The sequence below is a fragment of the Carcharhinus amblyrhynchos genome, unplaced genomic scaffold (genome assembly GCF_965287045.1).
Source record: "Carcharhinus amblyrhynchos unplaced genomic scaffold, sCarAmb.v2.hapA scaffold_39, whole genome shotgun sequence".
NCBI lineage: Eukaryota > Metazoa > Chordata > Chondrichthyes > Carcharhiniformes > Carcharhinidae > Carcharhinus > Carcharhinus amblyrhynchos.
Genome location: NW_027649780.1, coordinates 7,322,498 through 7,347,942, shown reverse-complemented (window position 1 = coordinate 7,347,942; position 25,445 = coordinate 7,322,498). Strand labels below are relative to the sequence as shown.

Genomic DNA, 25,445 nt, shown 5'->3' with positions numbered 1-25,445 from the left:
CTAACCAGCCAGTCATATTGTCCTGTAATCTAAGGCTTTCCTCCTCGCTATTTACCACAACACTAATTTTTGTATCATCAGCAAACTTACTGATCGAACCCCCACATTCATGTCCACAGGAAGCTCCGCGCGGCCATTGATACAAGACTCTGATTGGCTGGAGGACCAGCGCCATCCGGTCCTCCACGCGTTGCCATTGGTCAATCTCCCGCATGTGGGCACTGAGGAGGCGGAACCCGAACCCACGTGGAGGTGGGCGGGGCTTTGACCGCCACCGCACTGAGCTGGTGTCCAATCCGCAGTGTTTTGCTTCTGTTACCTTGGCTCGAGGGGTTGGGGGGGGAAATGGGAGAAAAAGCGTGGGGGCGGGGCTCCTGAGTTCGTGTGCCCGGGCGTGCGCACTGAAATCCTAGGACGTCACCGCAGAGCAGAGTGATTCCTATTGGCTGATTCAGGCAGTGCTCGATTGTGACGTAACAATGCGGAAGTTGGCCAATGAGCTTTAGAAGAAACTTCCTCCTCTGTGCGACCTCTGGGAGGAAATCAATGTTTCCCCCTTTCCATTTCTTTCCTCATTCTGGGGGAAATTGGGGACTTGCAGAAACTGAAGGGTAAGGAAGCGAATCCAGTCTGCATATTCCGCACGTTTTTAGTCCAGTCATATCTGTGTGGCAGCCTGCATGGAGATTTTCAGCTAGTGACGTTTGCTACCAAATAAACCTGTTGGACTTTAACCTGGTGTTGTAAGACTTCTTACTGTGTTTACCCCAGTCCAACACCGACATCTCCACATCCAGGACAGGAAGCAGTGAGTATGGATCTGTCAATCAGCCTCAATCATCAACTTCAGGAGAATTGGGAGGGTGAATATTAGATACAACAGAGTGAGAATGGAGGGAGCGTGTGTGGGGTGGAGATTTACAGCTTTTGGGGAATGAGAGAGAAAGAATGTTTCATAGAAACTTCTGAATTTCGATCCTGTACTGACACTGATGACTTGTGTCAACTTGTTTTACAGGATATTGAAAGAGGAATCACAGGCTGAAATTTCAAATGTCAGGTCTAGATCTGGCAGAGTCATGTTCCTTGGAACCTGAATATCATCGACCATTGAATCTGGAAGGAGATTTGAAAAGATTTCAAACATCAGTGTGACTGGAAAAGCATCAACACACTTCCACATTCAAGTGAGAGTGTTCCAGAGCACTGACTGAAGAGCTTTAACCAGTTACACAGCCTGAATAAATATCACACCATTCACAGCGGGGAGAGACTGTACATGTGTTGTGTGTGTGGACAAGTCTTCAACTAATTGTCCACCCAAGGCAGAGGCAAGGACGCCTGCACCATGGAGAAACCATGGAAATGTGCAGACTGTGGAAAGAGATACAGATACCCCTATCTGCTGGATGCTCATCGGCGCAGCCACACTGGCGAGAGGCCGTTCATCTGCTCTCAGTGTGGGGAGGGATTCATTCGACTCCCCCACCTGCAGTCACACAAGCGAGTTCACACTGGAGAGAGGCCATTCACCTGCTCTCAGTGTGGAAAAGGATTCACTGTGTTATCCACTTTGCAGAGACACCAGCGAATTCACACTGGGGAGAGGCCGTTCACCTGCTCTCAGTGTGGGAAGGGATTCAACCAGTTATCCAATCTGCGGACACACCAGCAAGTTCACACTGGGGAGAGGCCATTCACCTGCTCTCAGTGTGGGAAGAGATTCACTCGGTTATCCGACTTGCAGGCACATCAGCGCATTCACACTGGGGAGAGGCCATTCACCTGCTCTCAGTGTGGGAAGGGATTCACTGTGTCATCCACCTTGCAGAGGCACAAACGAATTCACAATGGGGAGAGGCCATTCACCTGCTCTCAGTGTGGGAAGGGATTCATTCAATTGTCCAGCCTGCGGACACACCAGCGAGTTCACACTGGGGAGAGTTTGTTCATCTGCTCTCAGTGTGGGAAGGGATTCACACAGTTCTCCAGCCTGCAGACACACCAGCGTGTTCACACTGGGGAGAGACCGTTCACCTGCTCTCAGTGTGGGAAGGGATTCACTCGACAATTCCACCTGCGGACACACCAGCGAGTTCACACTGGGGAGAAGCCATTTACCTGCTCTCAGTGTGGGAAGGGTTTCAGTCAGTTATCCAACCTGCAGAGACACCAGCGAGTTCACACGGTGGGAGGCCATTCACCTGCTCTCAGTGTGGGAAGAGATTCACCAAGTTATCCAACCTGCTGAGACATCAGTGAGGTTACACTGGGGAGAAATCTGCTCAGTGTATGAAAAGGGTTCAGAATTTCATCACAGCTGCTGAGGCACCAACAAGTTCACAGGGGTTGGATTCTGCAGTTATTGTTTCTGTTCTCACAGCCAGGACTGCATTTTGTTCATTCTCACAGTTGGTCATTGGAGAGGGTCAGAGGGTTTCTTTCTGCTGGACTGGCTGGTCTGAGCCTCCAGTGGGCTGATGCTCTTTGAGTCTTTTTGTGAATACCTTGTTTTAAATTTCACAAGGATCACAGAGTGACAGGGTGTTAGGAAGGTCAGAGATATTTAGTCAGTATTTCTGTTTGAAACCCCCTCAAATGCCCATCCAATTTCCTTTGTAATTGTTCAGTGTCTCCATTTCCTCCACCCTCGTAGGCAGCAAGTTCCAAGTCATTACCATTCGCTGCACCAAAATATTCTTTCTCACGTTCTACCCTCCGCATCTCTGACCCAAAACCTTAAATCTCTGACCCCCTCGTCCTTGTCCCATCAGCTAATGGGAACAGATTTTCTTTGTCCATCTTATCTAAATCTGTCAGAATCTTAACCATCTCTTTCAAATCTCCCCTCAACCCCCTTTGTTCCAAGGGGAACAACCCCAGTCTGACGTCGACAATAAAGAACAAACTAACAGAATATGTTAATACCTGAAATCAAATGGGAATGTTTAGTTTCTGTTTTAAAGATATTGTGAATATATTGTCCTGGACAATAATGAAATTGGGATAACTCACCTTGGGTGTGGTTGAATGGAATATATCGATCTGGTATCCACCTTTTAATTAGTGAAAGTCTGGAATGTGTAGCTTCAAATCCCTAATAGCACTGTGGATGTATTTACAGGCATTGTAGCAGTTCAAGAAGGCAGTGTTGGGGTTGACCGTGGCCGAGGCAGCTACATACAGACACATATTCTGTTATAATTGAAGGACTGCAGATTGAATGTGAGGCATTATGGGACTGGACTATCTTGACCATATTCCTGTGACAGCTCAGTTTCTGCAATTACGGACCATTAAAGCTGCTTAGCAGGGCCCCAACAGAGGACCTGGTGAGAATATTTACTCGGAATGAGTTGGAATTAAACTTACCCCAGGACTGGCTGGTGTTCAGCGGCTGAGATACCCGAATCTGTAAAAAAGGGGGTCTGACCAATCAACAAACAGTGGTGGGTAGTTGGTTAAGAAATTAAGAAGCATTGTTTAAATTAATTTATCTTAAATTTGTGATAAAAACGGTGACTGATTTGTGACCCGATTGTCAGTGAAGTGATGGTATACTCCAAGTAGCACTGGACTGAAAAGCGGACCCTCTGAGAGTAGATCCGAATGGTTATTATCTTACCCCATCATGGCCAGTGAAAAATCAGAGCTCGAGTGGGGACCGGACAGGTCTCTTACCTGCCATTTGGAAACTAAGAACACAAAACCTATCGATAAAATGGTTCGAGAATTGAGCCATTTCGAGTCTGGATGACACTTCATAAGAGCTCTGATAAAGGGTTATCCAGACTCGAGACATTGACTCTATTCTCTCTCCACAGATGCTGTCAGACCTGCTGAGATTTTCCAGCATTTTGTGCTTTTGTTTCAGATTCCAGCATCTGCAGTATTTCATTTTTATGATAAAATGAGATTTGGAATCCCCTCGATCCTCCCCCAAAACAGAGGGAGTGGTGGGAGAGGAAAAAAAGGGTAAGAATGAAGAAGTCTGGCTTCTGATTCTCCGAGCCCATGTAGAATTAACAAAATGAGTGAATTAGTTTGTAAAGCACAAAAGTTACCATCCCTAACTATAACTGATCAAATTACAATAATTAGGTTGAGGAATGTAACAAAAAACTGAATAGATGAAGTTTAAAATCAAGTTTGTTTTGTTGTTAGAAAAGTTTTAAAAATTATGTAAAGTGCCATAATTATGTGCAAGTTTTTTCTGCTCACTCCCTACGTCTTTAGGCTCTGTAGAAAAGTTAATCCTTTCAGCAATCAGTTGATTTGTCTTTAAATCACTCAGAAACTCATGTCTGTTTTAATTTATAATTGTGGATTTATTCAAACCAGTTAAATCTGGAAATTTTAAATGTAGCCTGGAGGAATAACTGTGAGAATTCTCTTGTTGTCACCTCAAACCCAGATAAAGAACAAAAATTTTACAGGTGGTAATGGTAATTCAATAAACTGTTTGTCGATGGAATCAGGCTTGAGTGTTGAATGATTCTTCTGAGTTCATTGCCCCCAACACACTGGGTACGTTACCACTGGAGAGCAGGTATTGCCAAAACCTTCAGACAATACAAAGACTCACGAAAGCCAGTGTCCCAGTTTAAAGACTTGTCTTTTATTTGACCAACGATCGAAGGGAAACATTATTGGACAGTGTAATACCTCTCTAGAAGAGAAGTATCCTGATCTCTGCAATAACTCTGACATAAAATGCTTAGGATAGATCAATTATACATTCTTCATGTCAAATTCTCCCGCCTTTCATTAGTTGTGAACCAATCATTTTCCATACAAAGAAAATCATTCATACTTTAATCATTAATTGCATTTTACCCTCTGACATTCTATGTCATTTAACTTAATGCTGGTAGTGTCTAAAATGCCTAATGGTTTAAAATTTCTCAAACTTATTAGGAATTTTCTCCAACAGCTTGCCATTGCAGAGCTCGGAGTACAGCACTTGTTTTGGGAGTCTTGTGTGGGGCTTGAGGACAATGTGGCCCGCCCATCGCAGCTGGTCTAGTGTGACCAGTGCCTCGCTACTGGGGATATTGGCCTGGGGGAGGACGCTCACTTTGGTATGCCTATCCTACCAGTGGATTTGCAGGATTTTGTGGAGGCAACTTTGGTGGCATCTCTCCAGGGACTTGAGGTGTCTGCTGTTCCCTGTCCATGTTTCTGATGGATACAGGAGGGCGGGGACCACGGCTGCTCTGTAGACCATGAGCTTGGTGCTGGATTTGAGGTCTCGGGCTTCGAACACTCTGTTCCTCATGTGCCCGAAGCCTGCACTGGCGCATTGGAGTCACTGCTGGATTTCATCAGCGATGTCTGCCCGTGCCAGCAGGAGGCTCCCAAGATGTGGGAAATAATCCACATTGTCCAGGGGCTCAACATAGATTTTGATGGTCGGGAGGGGGAGCAGGAGTGGGCTGGGAGAGAGCCTTTGTTTCCCAGATGTTTAGTCTGAGGCCCATTCTCTCACAGGCCTCACTGGAAGCATCAACGATAGTTTGTAGATAAGTTTAAACTTGTTTATTGCTGTCATAAATAGGCTTACGTTAATGCTACAATAAAGTTACTGTGAAAATCCGCTAGATTAACCATTGAGTGTGCGCACAGACACACTCAGATTGTGAACAAAGCCCAATCCCTCACTCAAACCAGTCTCCCACTGCCTTGGAAAAGCAGTCATCATTATTAAGTACCCCACGCACCCCGGGCATTCTCGCTTCCATCTTCGTCCATTGAGAAAAAGAGACAAAAGTCTGAGGACATGTATCAACCGACTCAAAAACAGCTTCTTGCGTGCTGGCATCAGACTTTTGAGTGGACCTAACACATACACCTCTGACTGTAACATTCTGCACTCTCTCCTTCCCTTTGTACAGTATGCTGTCTGTATAGAGTAAGAAACAATACTTTTCACTGTAAACTAATACACGTGACAATAATAAATCAAATCAAATAGGCATTTTTAAGTTTAATTTGTGGGACATGGGCATCACTGGCTGGCCAGCATTTATTCCCCATCCCTAGTTGCCTGAGGGCATTTAAGAGTTAACCACATCACTGTGACTCTGGAGTCACATGTAGGCCACACCAATGAAGGACAGCAGATTCCCTTCTCTAAAGGACATTAATGAATCAGATGGGTTTTTCCAACAATTGACAATGATTTCATGGTCATCAGTAGGTTCTTAATTTTTTTTATTGAATTCAAGTTCCACCATCGGCTGTGGTGGAATTCGAACCCGGGTCTCCAGAACATTAGCTGGATTAATAGTCTAGTGATAATACTACTAGGCCATCACTTACCCCCCAGAGCCAGCGTACTGCAGCCCGATGACTGAGATTGGGCTGGTCTTGGTTCTGGCCTGGTGGGGTGGGACATTGAAAGCTTCCCACTGGTCCAGTTGGTTAGCTCGACTCCAGCGGGAGTTTCATGGCACTGGGGTGGTGTGTTGCTGCGGGGAAGGTGGGGATGAAGGTTGGCGCGATGATGCAGCTCTGTTTAACCCCAGTTTGCACTCGTACTGATTCTCTCACTGTAGTAAGGATGTGATTGCGCTGGAGGGGGTTCAGAGGAGGTTCACCGAGATGTTGCCTGGGATGGAGCAGCTGAGCTATAAGGAGAGACTCGATAGGGTTGGATTGTTTTCTTTATAGCAGAGAAGGCTGAGGGGAGGCATGATTGAGGCGTATAAGATTATGAGGGGTATGGACAGGGTGGATAGGAAGCAGCTGTATCCCTTATTTGAAGGATCAATAATGAGGTGGGATCATTTTAAGGTGAGGGACGGGAGGTTTTGGGGGATTTGAAGAAAAATGTTTTCACCCAGAGGGGGGTGGGAGTCTGGAATTCACTGTCTGGGAGGGTAGTAGAGGCAGGAAACCTCACAACCTTTAAAAAGCACATGGATGAGCACTGGAATGTTTTGACAGTTCAAACACCATCAGCCAAGTGCTGGAAAATAGATTAGTGCAAATTTAGTATAGTTTTGTCAGTGCAGACTCGATGGGCTGAAAGGCCTCTTCTGTACTGTATGACTTTATGACTCGTGGACTCGCTGGTGTTTCTGCAGTCGGGATGACTGAGTGAATCCCTTCCCACACACAGTGCAGGTGAACGGTCTCTCCCCAGTGTGAACTCGCTGGTGTGTCCGCAGGGCAGATGATGATCTGAATCTCTTTGTGCAGTGAGAGCAGCTGAACGGTCTCTCCTCAGTGTGAATGCGCTGGTGGGACATCATTAGCTGAGAGCTTTTGAAATCCCTCCCACAGTCAGAGCATTTAAAGGGTCTCTCCTGGGTGTGAATGACATTGTGCCTCAGCAAGTAGGGCAACTGACTGAAATCTTTCCCACACACTGGGCAAGTGAACGGCCTCTCCCCAGTGTGAACTAACTGGTGCCTCCGCAGACCTGATGCCACACTGAATCCTTTCCCACACACAGAGCAAGTGAACGGCCTCTCCCCAGTATGAACTCGCTGATGGCTCTGCAAATCAATTAACTGAGTGAATCCCTTCCCACACACAGAGCAGGTGAAAGGTCTCTCCCCAGTGTGAAATCGCTGGTGTCTCTGCAGACTGGATAATCGAGTGAATCCTTTCCCACACTCAGAGCAACTGAACGGCCTCTCCCCAGTGTGAACTCGCTGGTGTCTCTGTAAATCAATTATCTGAGTGTGTCCCTTCCCACACACAGAGCAGGTGAACGGCCTCTCCCCAGAGTGACTGCGCCGATGAATTTCCAGCTGAGATGGAAAACTGAATCCTTTCCCACAGTCCCTACATTTCCACGGTTTCTCCATGGTGCAGGTGTCCTTGTGACTCTCCAGGTTAAATAATCAGTTAAATCTCACACAGAACACGGGTACAGTCTCTCCCCGCTGTGAATGGTGTGATGTTTTTTTCAAGTTGTGTAGCTGGTTAAAGTTCTTTCTGTACTCAGTGCACTGGAACGCTCTCACTCAGCTGTGTGCGTGTCTCGCTGCTTTTTCAGTCACACTGATGCTTAAAATCTCTTTAAACAGATAGAATGGAGAAACCTTTCTCCTTCTAGATTCAAAAGTCGATGATATTGAGGTCCTGACGAATTAAGTGACTCTGTCAGATGTTGATGTGATGTTTGGTTTGAGATTTCTGTCTGTAAATCCTCACCTTCTGATATCCTGTAAAACAAATTTACAAAAGTCATCAGTGTCAGGACAGAAATTTGGAACAGACAATTCTAGTGTCCATGGCACATTCTTTCCTCTCTCATTCTCCAAAAGCTGTAAATCTCCATCCCACACACTCTCCCTCCATTCTCACTCTGCTGTATCTAATATTCACCCTCCCAATTCTCCTGAAGGTGCTGGTTGAGGCTGATTGACAGATTCATGCTCACTGCTTCCTGTCCTGGACACAGAGCTGAAAATCTTCATGCAGGCTACCAAACAGATGTCTATAAATTGGATAAAAGTGTAATATACAGGACATTACTTGAGTAGTGGTACAGCAGGGATTTGAGGAAGATTTATACTAAGGTAGGGGGGAGCACAAGGTCTGGAGCTCACTAACTATGAGGATGGTGGAACAGAAGTTGTTCAATCATTCCAAAATGAAATTGTGTTGGCACTTGAGGGAAATAAAACTTACAGAGGAATGTTGATAGAGAGATAGAAAAAAAACTGATTGGTTTGTTCTACAGAGAATCAATCTGCAGTCTATAAGGTGATGTAGAGATGTTGGCGTTGGACTGGGGTGGGCACACAACATCAGGAAGGAGCAGCGCTCCAAAAGCTCGTATTATCAAATAAAAGCGGGTTGATGGGTTTTTGATAAGAGAGGGGATTAAGGGTTATGGGGAGAGGGCGGGAAAGTGGAACTGAGCCACGACAGATCAGCCATGATCTTATTGAATGGCGGGGCAGGCTCAAAGGGCCAGATGGCCTACTCCTGCTCCTATTTCTTATGTTCTTATGTTCTTATGTTCTTATGTAAACCTGTTGGATTTTAATCTGGTGTTGTGAGATCTTACTGTCTATAAAATGTACAAATTAGGTTGATTAGCCATGATCAATTGCCACTTAGTGTCCCAGGATGTGTGGGTTGGGGAGATTAGTGGGGTAAATCCCTCATACTACAGGGAGAGGGCCTGGGAAGAATGCCCTGTTGGACAGTCAGTGCAAACTTGATGGACCGAAAGGCCTCCTTCTGCACTGTAGGAATTCTATGACCCGAGTTACCCAATAGACTCCTGTGCTGCAATGACTTTATGACTGGAATGTAGCTTCAGTAATATGTAACAAAACTAGAAACAATAAGAAATGGAAAGGGGGAGAAAAGAAAGTGTTTTACTCACAGATCGTGGCGACAGGGGGAAGGTTGAATCTGCCTGAAGCTCAATCTTCATTCACACAAAGCCCGCACTGTGATTGGCTGGAGGATCAGAGTCCTTCCGGTCCTCCAACTCTTCCCATTGGTCAACAGCTCCGCGTGACGGTCAGGGGGTGGGATCACCGCCGCGCGGACCCGGGAGCTCCGCCCTCACCCAGTATTCCCCTCCCCCTCCCGGGAGCCCCGCCCCCACGCATTGTTCCCCCGCCCCTCCTCGAGCCAAGGTTTCCAGACAAGCGGCTCGCGGCCCCGGCCAGAGCGAGAAGCCGCTCGGTGATCTCCCCTCCCCCCCGGCCCGGGACAGAGCATGTCCAAGAGACGGGAGCAGCTGCGCATGTGCAGGGAGCGCCCACCCCCTTGGCCGACATGCTGAGGTATTGACCAATGGGAAAAGTTGGATGACCGGAAGGACCCTTGTCCTCCAGCCAATCACATTTCCTCCATTGTCTGAATGCGGAAGTTAGCCGATGAGGTTCAAAACTTCCTCCTCTGTGCAACATCTGGGAGGAAATCCAAAGGTGTTCTTTCATCATGTGAAGGACAGGAGGTGACCAGAGAAAGAATAGGGTACATTAGGGAGCAATGTGGTCATTTGTACGTGGAGGTGGGAGACATTGGTGGGGTTTTAAATTAATACCTTGTGTCTGTATTCATTGTGGGGAGGGTGATGTAGTTATAGAAAGCATAGTAACAAGTCTCACAACACCAGGGTAAAGTCCAATAGGTTTATTTGGAATCACGAGCTTTTGGTTCCTTGTTTGAGACTGCACCTTCATCAGGTGAGTCATTTAGATACCAGGGAGCAGCTTTGTGATTTCAACAACTTAACATCAAGAGAGAGGAGGTATTAACGGTTTTAACTGGGCCTAAAATTATATAAATCCCCAGCTCCAGATGAGGTGTATCCCAGGCTGCTGTGGGAGGCAGGAGATTGCAGCGACTCTGACAACAATTTTCAAATCTTCTTTGGCCACAGGAAAGGTCGTACAACACCAGGTTAAAGTCCAACAGGTTTATTTGGTAGCACAAGCCAGTAGCTTTCGGAGTATTGCACCTTCATCAGATGAGTGGGAGTTCATTAGGGTGAGTTGTGAGTTGTTGGGGGCGACAATATACCCGTGTTCTGTGTGAGATTTAACTGACTGTTTAACCTAGACGATCACAAGGAAATCCACACCATGGAGAAACCGTGGAAATGTGGCGACTGTGAGAAGCGATTCAGAGCTCCATCTGATTTGGAAATTCATCGACGCAGTCACACTGGGGAGAGGCCATTCACCTGCTCGGTGTGTGGGAAGGGATTCACTCAGTTATCCAACCTGCTGAATCACAAATTGACTCATACCAAGAAGACCCCCTTTAAATGCTCTGATTGTGGGAGTGGATTCAAAAGCTCTGGTGAACTGGTGTCCCACCAACGCATTCACACTGAGGAGAGACCGTTTAGTTGCTCTCACTGCACAAAGCGATTTAAATGGTCATCCAACCTGCGGACACACCAGCGAGTTCACACTGGGGAGAAACCATTCACCTGCTCTCAGTGTGGGAAGAGATTCAGTCATTCATCCACCCTGCAGACACACCAGCGAGTTCACACTGGGAAGAGGCCATTCACCTGCTCTGCATGTGAGAAGGGTTTCACTCGGTTATCATACCTGCGGACACACCAGCGAGTTCACACTGGGGAGAGGCTATTCATCTGCTCTCAGTGTGGGAAGGGATTCGTTGCATTACCCAGCCTGCAGAGACATCAGCGAGTTCACACCGGGGAGAAACCATTCAGCTGCTCTGAGTGTGGGGAGGGATTCACTCAGTTATCCAACCTGCAGACACACCGGCGAGTTCACACAGGGGAGAAACCATTTACCTGCTCTCAGTGTGAGAAGGGATTCACTCAATTGTCCAGCCTGCAAACACACCAGCGAGTTCACACTGGGGAGAGGCCGTTCACCTGCTCTCAGTGTGGGAAGGGATTCACTGACTCATCCGGCCTGCGGAGACACCAGCGAGTTCACACTGGGGAGAGGCCATTCTCCTGCTCTCAGTGTGGAAAAGGATTTAGAGTTTCATCCCAGCTCCTGAAACACCAACAAGTTCACGAGTGATTCCAGGGGTTGGATTCTGCAGTTATTGTTTCTGCTCTCAATTACATCCAGAACTGGATTTTGTTCATTTTCGCAGTTGGTCAATGAGGAGGGTCTGAGGGTTTTTTTCTGCTGGACTGGCCGGTCTCACAACTTTGCCTCCAGTGGGCTGATGCTCTTTGAATCTTGTTTCAAATACCTGGTTTCAAATTTCACAAGGATCACAGAGTGACAGCGTGTTAGGAAGTTCAGAGATATTTAGTCAGCATTTCTGTTTGAAACCCTTCAAACGCCCATCTAATTTTCTTTGTAATTGTTTATTGTCTCCACTTCTTCTACTCTCGTAGGAAGTGAGTTCCAGGTCAATACCATTCACTGTATCAAAATATTCTTCCTCACATCCCCCCTTACATGTCTGATCCAAAACCTTAAATCTGTGTCCCCCTCATCCTTGTCCCATCAGCAAATGGGAACAACTTTTCTTTGTCCACCTCATCTAAACCTGTCAGAATCCTGTCCACCTCTATCAAATCTCCCCTCAACCTTCTTTGCTCCAAGGGGAACAACCCCAGCCTGACATTGACAATAAAGAACAAACTAACAGAATATGTTCATGCCTGAAATCAAATGTTGAATTTATGTTTTAAAGATATTGAGAATATATTGTCCTGGACAATGAAGGAATTGAGATATCTCAGGTAAACAAACACAAAAAGAGGCTGGAATCTGAAACAAAAACAGAAAATGGTGGAAAATCTCAGCAGGTCTGACGCATCTGTGGAGAGAGATTAGAGCCAACATTTCGAGTTTTCTCGACTGCTGAGGTTTTATGCACTTATTTTATAATTGAGGATTTATATAGGAACAAGTTAAATGTGGAAATTTTAAGCCTGGAGGAATTTGGAATAACTGTGAAAATTTTATCGTGTTGTCACCTCAACTCCAGATAAAGAACAAAGATTTTGCAGTTGGTAACGTGTTTGGGATTTTAAAGCAATAAAGACTAGATATTGCCAATAAAATCAGGCCCAGGAAATTGGCTTAAAAAAGGTTGTTATAATGAAGGATCTTGTATCTTACTGTACACAAGGATTTTTGAGCTTGTAGTGCTCTGTCACTTTAAGAAGCTATAGCTGCAGGAGAGAATGCTGAGAATGCATTGTTTGACATTTGCAAGCTGTGAGAACCTGTGTGTTTTGTTTGTTTTGTGTGGATGTTTGTAGATGTGTTTTATCATTGTTTTGGACAACATTTGTTAAGATTCATCTTTCTGGGGAATTAACCTCACCTTGTGTCTTTAATTAAAGGCATTTCTGGAAGTTTAAAAATGGAACCACAAAAATGCTTAATTGTTGTTGTGAAGAACATGCTAAGTTTCTCTGCTTGTGTATGTGTGATATTTGTGAATTGCTTCAAGCTTTGAGGTTTTCTGTCTGTGATTTAAATCAAAGTTTTTTTTAAAAGTGTAATTAATAAAACTTTTTTTTCACGTTATATTTACTGACCAGAGACATGATTCCAGGATATTTTACTAAACCTGCAGGAATTTTAATCCAGATACAATTCATACATGAGAATGATGGTTTTAATTTGTCTTGGTTATTTCAAATTTGGGAGATGTGAAATGATTCTGACCAATCCTGTGTTGGATTGACCTTGGGTTAAATTTCCTGTCAGATCCAAAGATTTATTCCTGATGCAATTGACACAAAAAAAATTCTAGTATTGGATACTGAAAGAAAAAATTTCAAATGTGAGATTATTAAATAGAAATGATTCCCAGACTGTGTGGTCATTAGATTAAAACAAAAGAAGGGTGCTGATGTCCATTTGAGAACTTTTAATCCACCCCTTTTCAAACTAAGGGAGTCTGTGTACCAAAGAAAGCCCAAGGATGGAACAGATCAGCCATGATCTTATTGAATGGCGGGGCAGGCTCGAAGGGCTGGATGGCCTACTCCTGCTCCTATTTCTTATGTTCTTATGTTTCTTATAAGAGGGTCTGGAAAACTTCATGATGGGGGCACCTATCTGTTCATGAGATGATCACAAAACCCCATAATGCCCAGATACTAATGTCATTGGATATATAATTAATGTAATCTATAACCATTCTGATTGGATTGTGTCCAGCTGGGATGGGCTCAGTAACTACATAAGAATTGATGATTTTCTTTGTTGGGTGGAGTTGCACATGGTCAGTCCCTGTAGCTTCTCCCCGCTGGCGTAACTCAATAAACTGTTTATCGATTGAATCATGCTTGAGCATTGAATGATTCTTCTGAGTTCATTCCCTCCAACACACTGGGTACATTACCACTTCATCCTTGGGAGTGGCCTGATAGGCCGTGGTCCAGACTACAGGTGGGCTTTGGGGGGTGCCTTTCATGAATCATGTGTTTGGTCGTTGTAAATGTGCATTCAAAATGGTTGGAAGCACAGATCATGAGTAATATTCCAGCTCCTGTGACAATAGAGAAGCTCTGTCAAATTTTCACAAGCCCTGGGTTAGCAGATCCGCTTGTTTCAGATAACGACACACTGTTTACAAGTGAGATGTTTCAGGAATTCATGTAAAGGAATGGTATACGCTATGTGTGTACTGCACCGTTTCATCTGGCTACAAATGGTCCAGTAGAAACATCTGTTCAAACTCTGAAGGAGGGATTCAAAAGAATGGAAGGCGATACTTTAAGAACAAAGATCCCAAGATTTTTGTTGCAGTTTCGTATCACGCCACAATCCACAACCGGACTCTCTTCTGTGGAATTTTTAGGTAGAGGGCTGAAGTCTCATCTGGATCTGCTTCATCCAGATCTCAGAGCAAAAGTGAGCAGGAGACAAGAAAAGCACGAGAGACATGACTACCGCACCAAAGAGAGGCAGTTCAAACCGGGTGATCAGGTTTACATCAGGAACTTTGGGAGTAACGGAAGGTGGTTATTGGGAATAATTTTAAACCAAAGTGGTTCAGTATCTTGAGTGGTGAGACTGTAAAATGGACGAGTTATTTGCAGACACCAAGACCATATTCACTTGTGGTGTGACCCCGAGTCAGGAACATTTTCAGAGTCAGCAACCATTACTGAGAACACGGCAGAGGGTCATGCTGCTGTGGATGTTCACCAGGAAATGGTTCCAGCTTTGCCAGTTGACTCTGCTGTGGGAGTGGAAGAGGAATGTTCACATACAGATTCTCAAATGACCTCTTCATCTCCCATTCCAGATCCATCATTACGAGATTTACCAGTGGTATTATACAGGTCGCAATGCAATCACAAAGCTCCTGACAGACTTCCATGTGGTTAAAGACATTACTTTTGTTGTATTTCTGTCCTGATGGGGGATTGAAATTTAAGAGAAGAAGTGTTACAGAGTGTTCTTCTCAACCTCTCTCCCTTCTGAGCACGTGTGGCCTTTGGGCAGGGTTTCAGTCTGCAACTCCAGGCTGGTTTTAACGCTCCTGTTTCCTTTTGTTTACCACTGTTTTTAAACTTTGTTATTTATTTATATAAAGAACATCTTGCTTCAAACAATGCATTCGACTACCTTATTTGTGGACTGAAGTTCCCACAAGTGTAAAGCAGCCAGATTAGTTAAATAGACAGCTTGAATTGTAAGACAATTAAAGAATAAATGATTCATAAATACAGATGTTAGAAAGGCTAGAATGTAAATTTGAAAACAAAAGTTTTTAACATTTAGAATTATAAACATAATAAGAATGGTTAAAATGCTGTTGGAATTATAAGATATTGTCTTATATGTTATAGAAAAAACATAACGACTTGTTAGGGTGGCCCGGTGGCACACTGCTTAGCACTGCTGCCTCAGCACCAGCTTGGGTGAATCTGTGAACTTTGCACGTTGTTGCTGTGTCTGCCTGGTTTTCTTCCAGATGCTCTGGTTTCCTCCCACAGTCTGAAAGATGTGCTGGTTAGGTGCATTGACCATGCTAAATTCTCCATCAGTGTACCTGAACAGATACCAGAGTGCGGCGACTAGGGGATTTTCCCAGGAACTTCATATATTAGTGTCACAAGTTGGCTTACATTAATATTGCAATGAAGTTACTCTGAAAATCCCCGAGGCGCCATACTCAGGTGCCTGTTCGGATACACTGAGGGAGAATTTAGCATGGCCAATGCATCTAACCAGCATGTCTTTTGGATGTAGGAGGAACTCGGAGCACCTGAAGGAAACCCACACAGACACAGGGAGAATGTGTAAAATCTGCAGACTGTGACCCAACCGGGAGTCGAACCCAGGTCCCTGGCACTATGAGATAGCAGTGCAAACCACTGTGCCCTACAGGGAGGTGTTGGGAGCTGTTGATTTTACAAGTTATCCATATTTTCGGAGCCATACTTCATGTCCTGGTCTGAAAAGGATAGCGAGAAGTCTGTTCATAAGATCGTGGAACAGAATTAGGCCATTTGGCCCATCAGGTCTGCTCTGTCATTCGATCCTGGCTGATGTGCTCCTCATCCCCATGTTCCTGCCTTGTCCGCATAACATTTCATAAGTACGTATGTTCAATTGTTAAAGCTAAGCTTTCTCCTTTTACTGTTAATCGATACTTTCCTTTTTTATCTTTAACTTGTTACATTTTTAATGGTTAATAAACTTACTGAATTCACCATTTAAAGTATTCTTTCTAGCCATATGGTTAAGTCACTGGAACCTGGTGTGATTTACAGTTATGGAGTTATTGTAAACAAGAGAACCCCATAAATCTTAGTTCAAATAAATCAACATTCTCACAAATGGAATGCTATCCTTTATTACGAGAGAAATTGAACATTGAAGTAAAGATATTATGCTTCAGTTATACAGGGCATTGCTGAGACTGCATCTTGAACACTGGGTGCAATTTTTGTCTCTTATTAAACAAAGGATCATAGAATCCCTGCAGTACACCCAGAGGCCATTCTGCCCATCGAGTCTGTACCCAACACCATCCACCCAGGTCCTCTTCCCATAATCCCACACATTTATCCTGCTAATCCCCCTAACACAAATTTAACATAGCCAATCAACCTAACCCACATCTCTTTGGACTCTGGGAGGAAACCGGAGCACCTGGATGAAACCCACACAGACATGGGGAGAATGTGCAAACGCCACACAGACAGTGACCTGGGCTGGAATTGAACCTGGATCCCTGGTGTTGTGATGCAGCAGTGCACTGTGCTGTCCCATTTTATAAACACCATGGAAGCAGTTCAGAGGAGGTTTACTAGATTGATTCCCAATCTTGTAGTGCAAAATATTAACTCTGTTTCTCTCTCCACAGGTGCTGTTAGACCTGCAGCGTTTTTCCAGTTCTTTCTGTATTTATTTCAGATCTATCTGTCGTGGTAGGAAAAACATTATTTACTATCCAGGATAAAATAAATGTCCTTCATTAGCTTTTGTGGGTCATTTCAGTGGAAACGTGCTCTCCCAGGCTCAAAGAGCATCAGCCCACTGGAAGCAAAGTCATGAGTCCAGCCAGTCCAGCAGAAAGAAACCCTCCGACCCTCCCATTTCACCAACTATAAGAATGAACATGGTTCAGTCCTGGATGTGATTAACAGCAAAATAACAGCAGAATCCAACACCAGTTATCACTTGTGAACTTGCTGGTGTCTCCGCATACTGGATGACTGAGTGAATCCCTTCCCACACACACAGCAGATGAACGGTCTCTCCCCAGTGTGAACTCGCTGGTGTTGCTGCAGATTGGATGAGGTTTTGAACGTCTTTGTGCAGTGAGAGCAGCTGAACAGACTCTCCTCAGTGTGAATGCGCTGATGGATCATCAGATCCCGAGAACGTTTGAAACCACGCCCACAATCAGAGCATTTAAAAGGTCTGTCCTGGGTGTGAGTGAGATTGTGGCTCAGCAGGCTGGATGAATGAGTGAATCCTTTCCCACACACAGAGCAGGTGAATGGTCTCTCTCTGGTGTGAATTCTCTGGTGCTCCCGCAGGTGGGATGACGTCCTAAATCTCTTTGTGCAGTGAGAGCAGCTGAACGGTCTCTCCCCAGTGTGAATGCGCTGGTGGATCATCAGTTCCCGACAGCTTTTGAAACCACTCTCACAGTGAGAGCATTTAAAGGGTCTCTCATTGCTGTGAGTGATTTTGTGTTTCGACAGGTTGGATAACTGCGTAAATCCTTTCCCACACTCTGAGCAGGTGAATGGTCTCTCTCCAGTGTGAACACGCTGGTGTCTCTGCAGACTGGGTAAATTAGCGAATCCGTCCCCACACTCAAAGCAGATGAACGATCTTTCTCCAGTGTGAACCAGTCGATGTCGCTGCAGATGAGATGACCGAGTGAACCCCTTCCCACACACAGAGCAGGTGTACGGCTTCTCTCCAGTGTGAATACGTCGATGAGTTTGCAGCTCAGAGGGGCTTTTGCAACCCTTCCCACAGTCCCCACATTTCCACGGTTTCTCCATGTTGGAGGTGTCTTTGTGTTGCTCCAGGTTTGACTATCAGTTGAAGTCTCACACAGAACAAGATTATGGTGCCCTGCTGTGATGGTGCAACAGTTTTTACGGCTGTGTAACTGAGAAGCTCTTTCCACAGTCAATGCATGGGAGTGTGTGTGTGGAGGGGGGGGCTTGTCTGTGGGTGTGTGTGGGGAGGGGGGGAGTGTGTGTGTATGTGTTTGGGGGCATGTGTGGGGTGTGTGTGTATGTATGTGAGGGGGATTGTGTGTGTGTGGGGGAGTCTGTGTGTGGGTGAATGTATGTGTGAGTGTGTGGGTGAGTATATGTGTGAGTGTGTGTGGGAGTGTGTGTGTGTGGGGGAGTGTGTGTGTGTGGGGGAGTGAGTGTGTGTGTGTGTCTGGGAGAGTGTGCGTGTGTGTGTGGAGGCGTGTGTGTGAGTGTGGGAGTGTGAGTGTGTGGGAGTGTGTGTGTGCTGTACCAGTCACACTGATGTTTCAAGAGTGCAAAAGCAGACAGAACAGAGAAACATTTCTGTTTCTCCTTCTAGATTCAAAGGCCAATAGCATTCAGATCCCAATGAATTGAGTAACTCTGTCAGATGTTGACGTGATGTTTGATTTGAGATTTCTGTCTGTAAATTCCTCACCTTCTGATATCCTGTAAAAGGAATTTACAAAATTCATCACTTTCAATACAGGACTGAAATTCAGAACAGACAATTCTAGTTTCTATGGAACATTCTTTCCTCTCTCATTCCCCAAAAGCTGTAAATCTCCATCCCACACACTCTCCCTCCATTCTCACTCTGCTGTGTCTAATATTCACCCTCTCAATTCTCCTGAAGGGGCTGTTCGAGGCTGATTGATAGATCCATGCTCCCTGATGCCTGTCCTGGACACAGAGAGCTGAAAATCTTCAAGCCCACAGGCACGTTTTACTTTGGATATAAATGAACAGCCTGATGATGTGTGTAATACACTGTATTACCTGGTTACAAATACATGAAGAATCTGAGGATTTTTATTTAGTCAGCGAGTGTGACCTGGAAGTTCAAAATTGAAGCCCAAAATAAAAATGGAAAGCGGGAGAAAAGAAAGTGTTTTACTCACAGATGGTGAAGACAGGAGGAAGTTTGAGTCTGAAGCTCAATCTTCATTCAGAGAGAGAGCAGCAGCAACTTTGCTGGGCAGGAATGAGCACATTGTCCAACTCCGCATTCAGACAATGGGGGAGCGCTGATTGGTCGGAGGACCAGAGTCCTTCCGGTCCTCCAACTCTTCCCATTGGTCAATCCCTCAGCGTGAGGGTCAGGGGGCGGGCGCTCCCCTGCACTTGCGCAGTTTCCCCTCTCCCTTGGACATGCGCTGTCTTGGGCCGGGGGGGGGCAGGGGGACACCACCGAGCGGCTTCTCGTTCTGGCCGGAGCCGCCAGCCGCTTGTCTGGAAACCTTGGCTCGAAGAGGGGGCGGGGGGAGGGGAACAATGGGTGGGGGCGGGGCTCCCGGGTCCACGCGTCTGGGCCTGCGACGTCATCGCGGAACAGAGTGATTCCTATTGGCAGGGTTACATTGTGACGTCACAATGCGGAAGTCCGCGAATGAGTTTCAGAGTGAAACTTCTTCCTCTGTGCAACATCCGGGAGGAAATCAATGTTTCCCCCTTTCCATTTCTTTTCTCATTCTGGGGGAAATTGGGGACTTGCAGCATCTGAAGAGAAAGGAAGTGAATCCAGGGAGGTTGCAGACTCTGGAAAGTTTACAGACGAACATCGGAATGAGGAGCAGGACGAGATCCAGGTATCTGTTTCTCTCAAAGGCACTGACATCACTGAGCTCGGTTTGACACATTTATTCGTTTGGTTAATAGGATGGCCTCTTATCTAATGTTCACAATTAAAGCGGAAGTTTCCCAGGAGAGGGCTGATATTCATGTGAATAGTAAATTCGAATGGGATAGAGATATATTTAATATAGTTGTTTGGTATTTCCTGTGTTGTTTATGATTCTCTACTTCTTGTCTTGAAATATATAGCAGTATATCAATGTTATGTATTTCCAGCCATGGAGACATTACAACATGGGAAGAATCCATTCGGCAACTCAAATCCATGCCAACCCCCTGTGGAACAATTCAGTCAACATTCCCCGTCCATTATCCATATTCTCCTGAGTTTCACATCACAATGTAATGGATGAGAGTTCCAGATGAGCTGAGACTGAGGTGGAGATGAGCAATGTTACTGACGTGGATATAGGCAGTCTTGATGATGATGCGGAGATCTGTTTGGAAGCTCGCCTTAGGGTGAAATATTTCACCATGGTTGTGAATAGCCAGGTTCAGCTTCAGACAGTTGCCAGGAAGATAGAGTTGGTGGTGAGGGGGTGGAGTTTGTAGTGGGGATTGAAGACAATGGGTTCGGTCTTCCCAGTATTTGAGATAAATTTCTGTTCTTTTAGCACAATGTCAGACAAAACAGGATGGTTTGTAAGTTGGAGGGGAACTCAGAGGTGATGATGTTCATATCCACCTGCTACCTTGGTCCTTCCTGGTGGTGGAAGTCAGGGGTTTGGGAGATTCTGTCAAAAGTTCTCGTCGAGTTGTAGATGTATAAAATCCCTCTCCTTCACCCTGGCCTCTCCGACTTCTATCTCCTCCCACAGTGCCCAGAGTCTTGCGTAGAACCAGACCGGGTGGTAGGTTTCCTTCCCTGTAGTTCATCAATGAATCAGTTTGGTTTTTATGGCAATTTGTCATCAGTTTGTCATAGAATCCCTACAGTACAAATATAGGCCATTCGGGTCATTGAGTCTGTACCAACCACAATCCCACCCAGACCCTATTCCCAGAACGCCCATGCATTTATCCTGCTAAGCCCCCTGAGACCAAGGGGCAATTTACCATGGCCAATCCGCCTAACCTGCACATCCTTGGACTGTGGGAAGAAACCGGAGCACCCTGAGGAAGCCCATGCAGACACAGGGAGAATGTGCAAACTCCACGCAGACAGTGACCCCAGCCAGAATTGAACCTGGGACCCGGGTGCCGTGAGGCAGCAGTGCTAACCATTGTGCCACCGTGTCGCCCAATTAAAGATTTCATTTTGAAATCTTTAATTGCCTTCACTACTACGAGATCTGTGGGCACCCAGTTCCAGATCATGACCACTTGCTGCACTCACCATATCACCAACCAGGTAATGAGTGCCGCATAATGCACACATTATGCAGTGATGAGCATGGATTCGTTAACCAACACGAATTGGCACCTTTAGGAGAATTGGGAAGCTGTTTATTGGGATACAGCAGGGTAAGAATAGTGGGGAAAAGTGAAGCATTTTCTGTAAAAACTAGACTTGTCTTTTCTGAATTTCTAAGTTGCACTGACAGTGATGAATTTTGGCAGTTCGTGTTACAGGATATCAGAAGAGGATTTCCAGACAGAAACCTCAAAATAAATACTCATGGTGATCTGACAGATTAACTCCATTCATTGGGGCCCGGACAACATCAGCCTTTGGAATCTACAAAGAGAAGTACTTATCTGTTCTGCCTGCTTCAAGAGATTTCAACCATAAGTGTGATTGGAAAAGCATGGAGACACACAGATCCGAGTGAGAGTGTTACAGTGAACTGCCTGTGGAAAAAACTCCAACACAGCTTGAAAAGACATCACCAGTCACATTGGGGTGAGACCGTTCAGGTGTTTTGTTGTGGGTGAGGCTTCAGCTGACTGTCAAACTGCAACAGACACATGGACACCGGCACCATGGAGAAGCCATGGAAATGTGGAGACTGTGGTAAAGGATTCAATTTCCCTCACCAGCTGGAAACTCATCGATGTAACCACACTGGGGAGAGGCCATTCATTTGCTTGGAGTGTGGGAAGGGATTTGCTCATTCATCCTCCCTGCAAACACACAAACGAGTTCACACAGGGGACTGGCCATTCACCTGCCTCGAGTGTGGGAAAGGATTCAAAAGTTCATCCCACCTGCAGAAACACAATCGGGTTCACAGCGGGGAGAAGCCATTCACCTGCTCCGATTGTGGGAAGGGATTCAGTGAATCATCCAACTTGCTGATGCACCAGCGAGTTCACACCGGGGAGAAATGGTTCACGTGCTCAGCGTGTGGGAAGGGATTCACTCAGTTATCCCACCTGCAGACACACGAGCGAGTTCACACCAGGGAGAGGCCATTCCTCTGCTCTGAGTGTGGGAAGGGATTCAGTAATTCATCCAATCTGCAGAGGCACCAGCGAATTCACACCAGGGAGAGACCGTTCAGCTGCTCCAAGTGTGGGAAGGGATTCACTGATTCATCCTATCTGTTGATACATCAGCGAGTTCACACTGGGGAGAGGCCGTTCATCTGCTCTGAGTGTGGGAAGCGTTTCCCTTATGCATCAAATCTGCAAAAACACCGACGATTGCACACTGGGGAGAGACCATTCACCTGCTCCGACTGTGGGAAAACATTCACTCAGTCATCCCACCTGCAGACACACCAGCGAGTTCACACCGGAGACAGACCATTCACCTGCTCTCAGTGTGGGAAAGGATTCAGTAATTCATCCAACCTGCGGACGCACCAGCGAGTTCACACTGGGGAGAGACCATTTACCTGCTCTGACTGTGGGAAAGGATTCACTAAATCATCACAACTGCTGAGACATCAGCAAATTCACAAGTGATGACGGGGGTTGGATTCTGCTGTTATTAATCACATCTGGGACTGAACCATGTTCATTCTGACAGTGGGTGAAGTGAGAGGGTCGGAGGGTTTCTTTCTGCTGGACTGGCCGGTCTCACGACTTTGCTTCCAGTGGGCTGATGTTCTTTGAATCTAGGAGAGCACATTTCCACTGAAATGATCCATAAAAGCTGATGAAGGACATTTATTCTATCCTGGATAGTAAATAGAGGTTTCTCCACCACGACAGGTAGATGTACAATAATTACATTTGTCTCTGTTCCATTGAGTCTACAGCACAGGGCCAGGTCAGTCGGCTCAATTGGTCTATGTCAGTATTTATTTTCCATGTGAGCCTCCACCCACCCCTCTTCATCTCCCCCCATCAGCATATCCTTCTATTCCTTTCTCCTTATGTATGTATCTAGCTTCCCCTTCAATGTATTCATGCTGTTCACCTCAACCGCTCACTGTGGTAGTGAGTTCCACATTCTCACCACTCGCTGGGTAAAGAGGTTTCTCATTAAATCCCTGTTGGATTATTGAACCCCTTCATAATCTTAGAGACTTCCACCAGGTCACCCTTCAGTCTTCTCGTTTCTAGAGAAAAGCAGCCCATCATTCAAAACATGTCAAATTTAGACTCAGCCTTTAACAATGATTTTGATGCAAGGACTGAGTGTAATATATCCAACATTGTGGAGAATAAGAAAAAAATGAATTTCTATAGCACTTCTCACAACCACAAGGTGTCAGCTGAACATGTGAATCTGGAGCCTGTTCTGCCATTCAACATGATCATGGCTGATCTGATTGAAATCTCAACTCCACATTCCCACCTCCCCCGATACCTTTCAGCACCTTGTTTATCTGGAATCTATCTAACTCTGCCTTTGTCCTGAAGCATTATACAGTGAATGAAGTTCTGTGAATTGTAGTGACTGTTGTAATGGAGGAAACTGCAGGCTTGAGTAATCAAATTTAGTTTTAAAGTTCAATCACTTCCATACCATATTGATTGCTATAAGTAACAAGGTCAAGGAAGCCATTTTAAACTTGAACATGTGGCTTCTCACAGTCTATTCACCTACTGTCAGTTGTCTTTATTTGCTACAAATTGATTCTATATTAAAAACCAGTCATGAAACAGATTCAGTATTGAACTTTGATTAAGATATCGTTAGTGACTCAATATAATAGACAATTATATCGTAAAGACTTCTTATATCTTTATTTATAAATATTATATCTTTATTTATAAATATCTTTATAAATATCTATAGATATTTATAAAGATATCTATAGATATTTATAAATATCTTTATTTATAAATATTAACACTGAATAACCTGAAATGTTTCCAGAAACTGCAGACCTGGTAGAAATTGTTTAAAGGAAGAAATTATTTTCTAATTTTAATAAGCTACAGGATATCATATTCTTCCAAAGTCCAGCTGACAAATAAGGTTCATTGTTCAGTCTGGTCAGGATTAATAAGGAAGAAAGCTGTTAACTGTCTTTTTGAACCAGTCTATCTTGTAGTGACAAGCATATTAATTAAGATTACTATATTAATTAGCTAGCAATCAGTAATAAATAAATAATTGTAGTAGTAGTGAGATTTAATTGGGTTACAATTAATAATAAAGAATCATTATTTTTAAGTTTATTTATTAGTGTCACATGTAAGCTTATGGTAAAAAAACTGAGTTTTATTTGCTGTAAAAAGGTATGATCTGAATTACTGTGTATATAAAGAATGTGCAAATACAATAAATATACTTTCAAGAGAGAACTTCAAACTCTGATTTATCTCAGAATTTGAAATTGTCTGAATATCTGATTGTATAGAATCAGATAACGGGGTTAATATGAAACTCTGCAATTGTATTTCTGTCGAAGATAACGAGAGAAGGTGGTGTAAGTAACTGGGGATCTGGGTTAAATTAATCTGTAACCAAATTGACCAAGTGTCATGTCACAATCAGCCCAACTCTAATGTCAGGTAATGTTCACTTTGGGAATAAAAGTAGAGATTCCCAACATCCCAACATCAGTACTTGCCAGCCAAGTACTGAATATTCATGGGGTCAAGTTCCAGATAAATTATTGTCAAAGAAGGAACCAGACTTCTGAGGTTCAAATCCACAAGAATTCCTTTCCAAGGAGCCAGAGAGGGTTAACCTTCCACAGACTGATCACCCACATCAAATTATAAAAGCCAAAGTTTGAAGTAAACGTTTCTCGACGAGTAAACTTATTTTTAAAACTTACTCACCGGAGAATCCTGCTGTTGCCTTACCTGGTTAAAATATTCTTCCATCCAAAGTTAATTCATTAAATGGCAAGTTGGAGGTGGCTGAAGTCAATTAAAATGCAGATATCAAGATGAGGTAACACAAATCTGAAATTTAAAAACTTGCATTTAGCATCGTTCAGGACCACAGGGTCTCCCAATGCACTTTCCAACCAATGAAGTGTCTTTGAAGTGTGGTCATTGTTGTAATGCAGGAACTGGGACAACTAATGCATACACAGCAAGATCCCAAAAGCAGCAACATGATCACAAGCAGATGATTTGTTTGTAGTGATGTTGATTGATAAATATTAGTCAGGACTTTGGGGATAGCCCCCCAGTCTTCTTCAAAATCATATCCATGGCAACATCTATGTCCTTGAAGGGGCAGATGGGGTACTTGGGTGGCAACTCGCCCTAAAGGCAGCAGCTCTAAAATGTCATCACTGTAAATCCAGGATAGAAATTCAGAACAGACAATTCCAGTTTCAGTTTTGTTCCCCATCCCAACAATCAGAATCCAGAATCCAGTGAAGTGTCT

General features: G+C 44.7%; 4 protein-coding genes across 6 annotated transcripts in view; 1 reads left to right on the top strand and 3 right to left on the bottom strand.

Annotated features, from left to right (window-relative positions):
• Nucleotides 1-7,817, bottom strand: part of LOC145363624 (uncharacterized) — a 51,410-nt gene extending 43,593 nt beyond the window's left edge. Inside the window, exons 1-2 of one of the 3 annotated variants that reach the window (XM_080218814.1) lie at nucleotides 7,326-7,817; nucleotides 7,071-7,157 (exon numbers count right to left, since the gene is read on the bottom strand). In XM_080218814.1, the coding sequence (XP_080074940.1) occupies nucleotides 7,071-7,157; nucleotides 7,326-7,817 (579 nt within the window). Of the gene's footprint in view, nucleotides 1-7,070; nucleotides 7,158-7,267 lie in introns of all 3 variants that reach the window. The other 2 variants (XM_080218816.1, XM_080218808.1) reach the window with 2 other exon arrangements.
• Nucleotides 1-19,121, bottom strand: part of LOC145363731 (uncharacterized) — a 469,439-nt gene extending 450,318 nt beyond the window's left edge. Inside the window, exon 1 of the mRNA XM_080218972.1 lies at nucleotides 19,027-19,121. The gene's annotated coding sequence lies outside the window, so the exon portion shown is untranslated. The remainder of the gene's footprint in view (nucleotides 1-19,026) is intronic.
• Nucleotides 542-23,618, top strand: LOC145363627 (uncharacterized). Its single transcript, XM_080218818.1, has 7 exons — nucleotides 542-611; nucleotides 1,019-1,440; nucleotides 1,525-1,860; nucleotides 2,029-2,188; nucleotides 10,890-10,976; nucleotides 11,142-11,488; nucleotides 21,934-23,618. Exons 2-7 carry the CDS (start codon nucleotides 1,349-1,351, stop codon nucleotides 22,607-22,609), a joined length of 1,698 nt encoding a protein of 565 aa, XP_080074944.1. The 5' UTR covers nucleotides 542-611; nucleotides 1,019-1,348; the 3' UTR covers nucleotides 22,610-23,618.
• LOC145363706 (uncharacterized) lies at nucleotides 16,820-18,072 on the bottom strand. Its single transcript, XM_080218935.1, has one exon. The coding sequence runs from the start codon at nucleotides 17,921-17,923 to the stop codon at nucleotides 17,081-17,083; it is 843 nt and encodes a 280-aa protein (XP_080075061.1). The 5' UTR covers nucleotides 17,924-18,072; the 3' UTR covers nucleotides 16,820-17,080.
• Nucleotides 23,619-25,445: the final 1,827 nt, after the last annotated feature.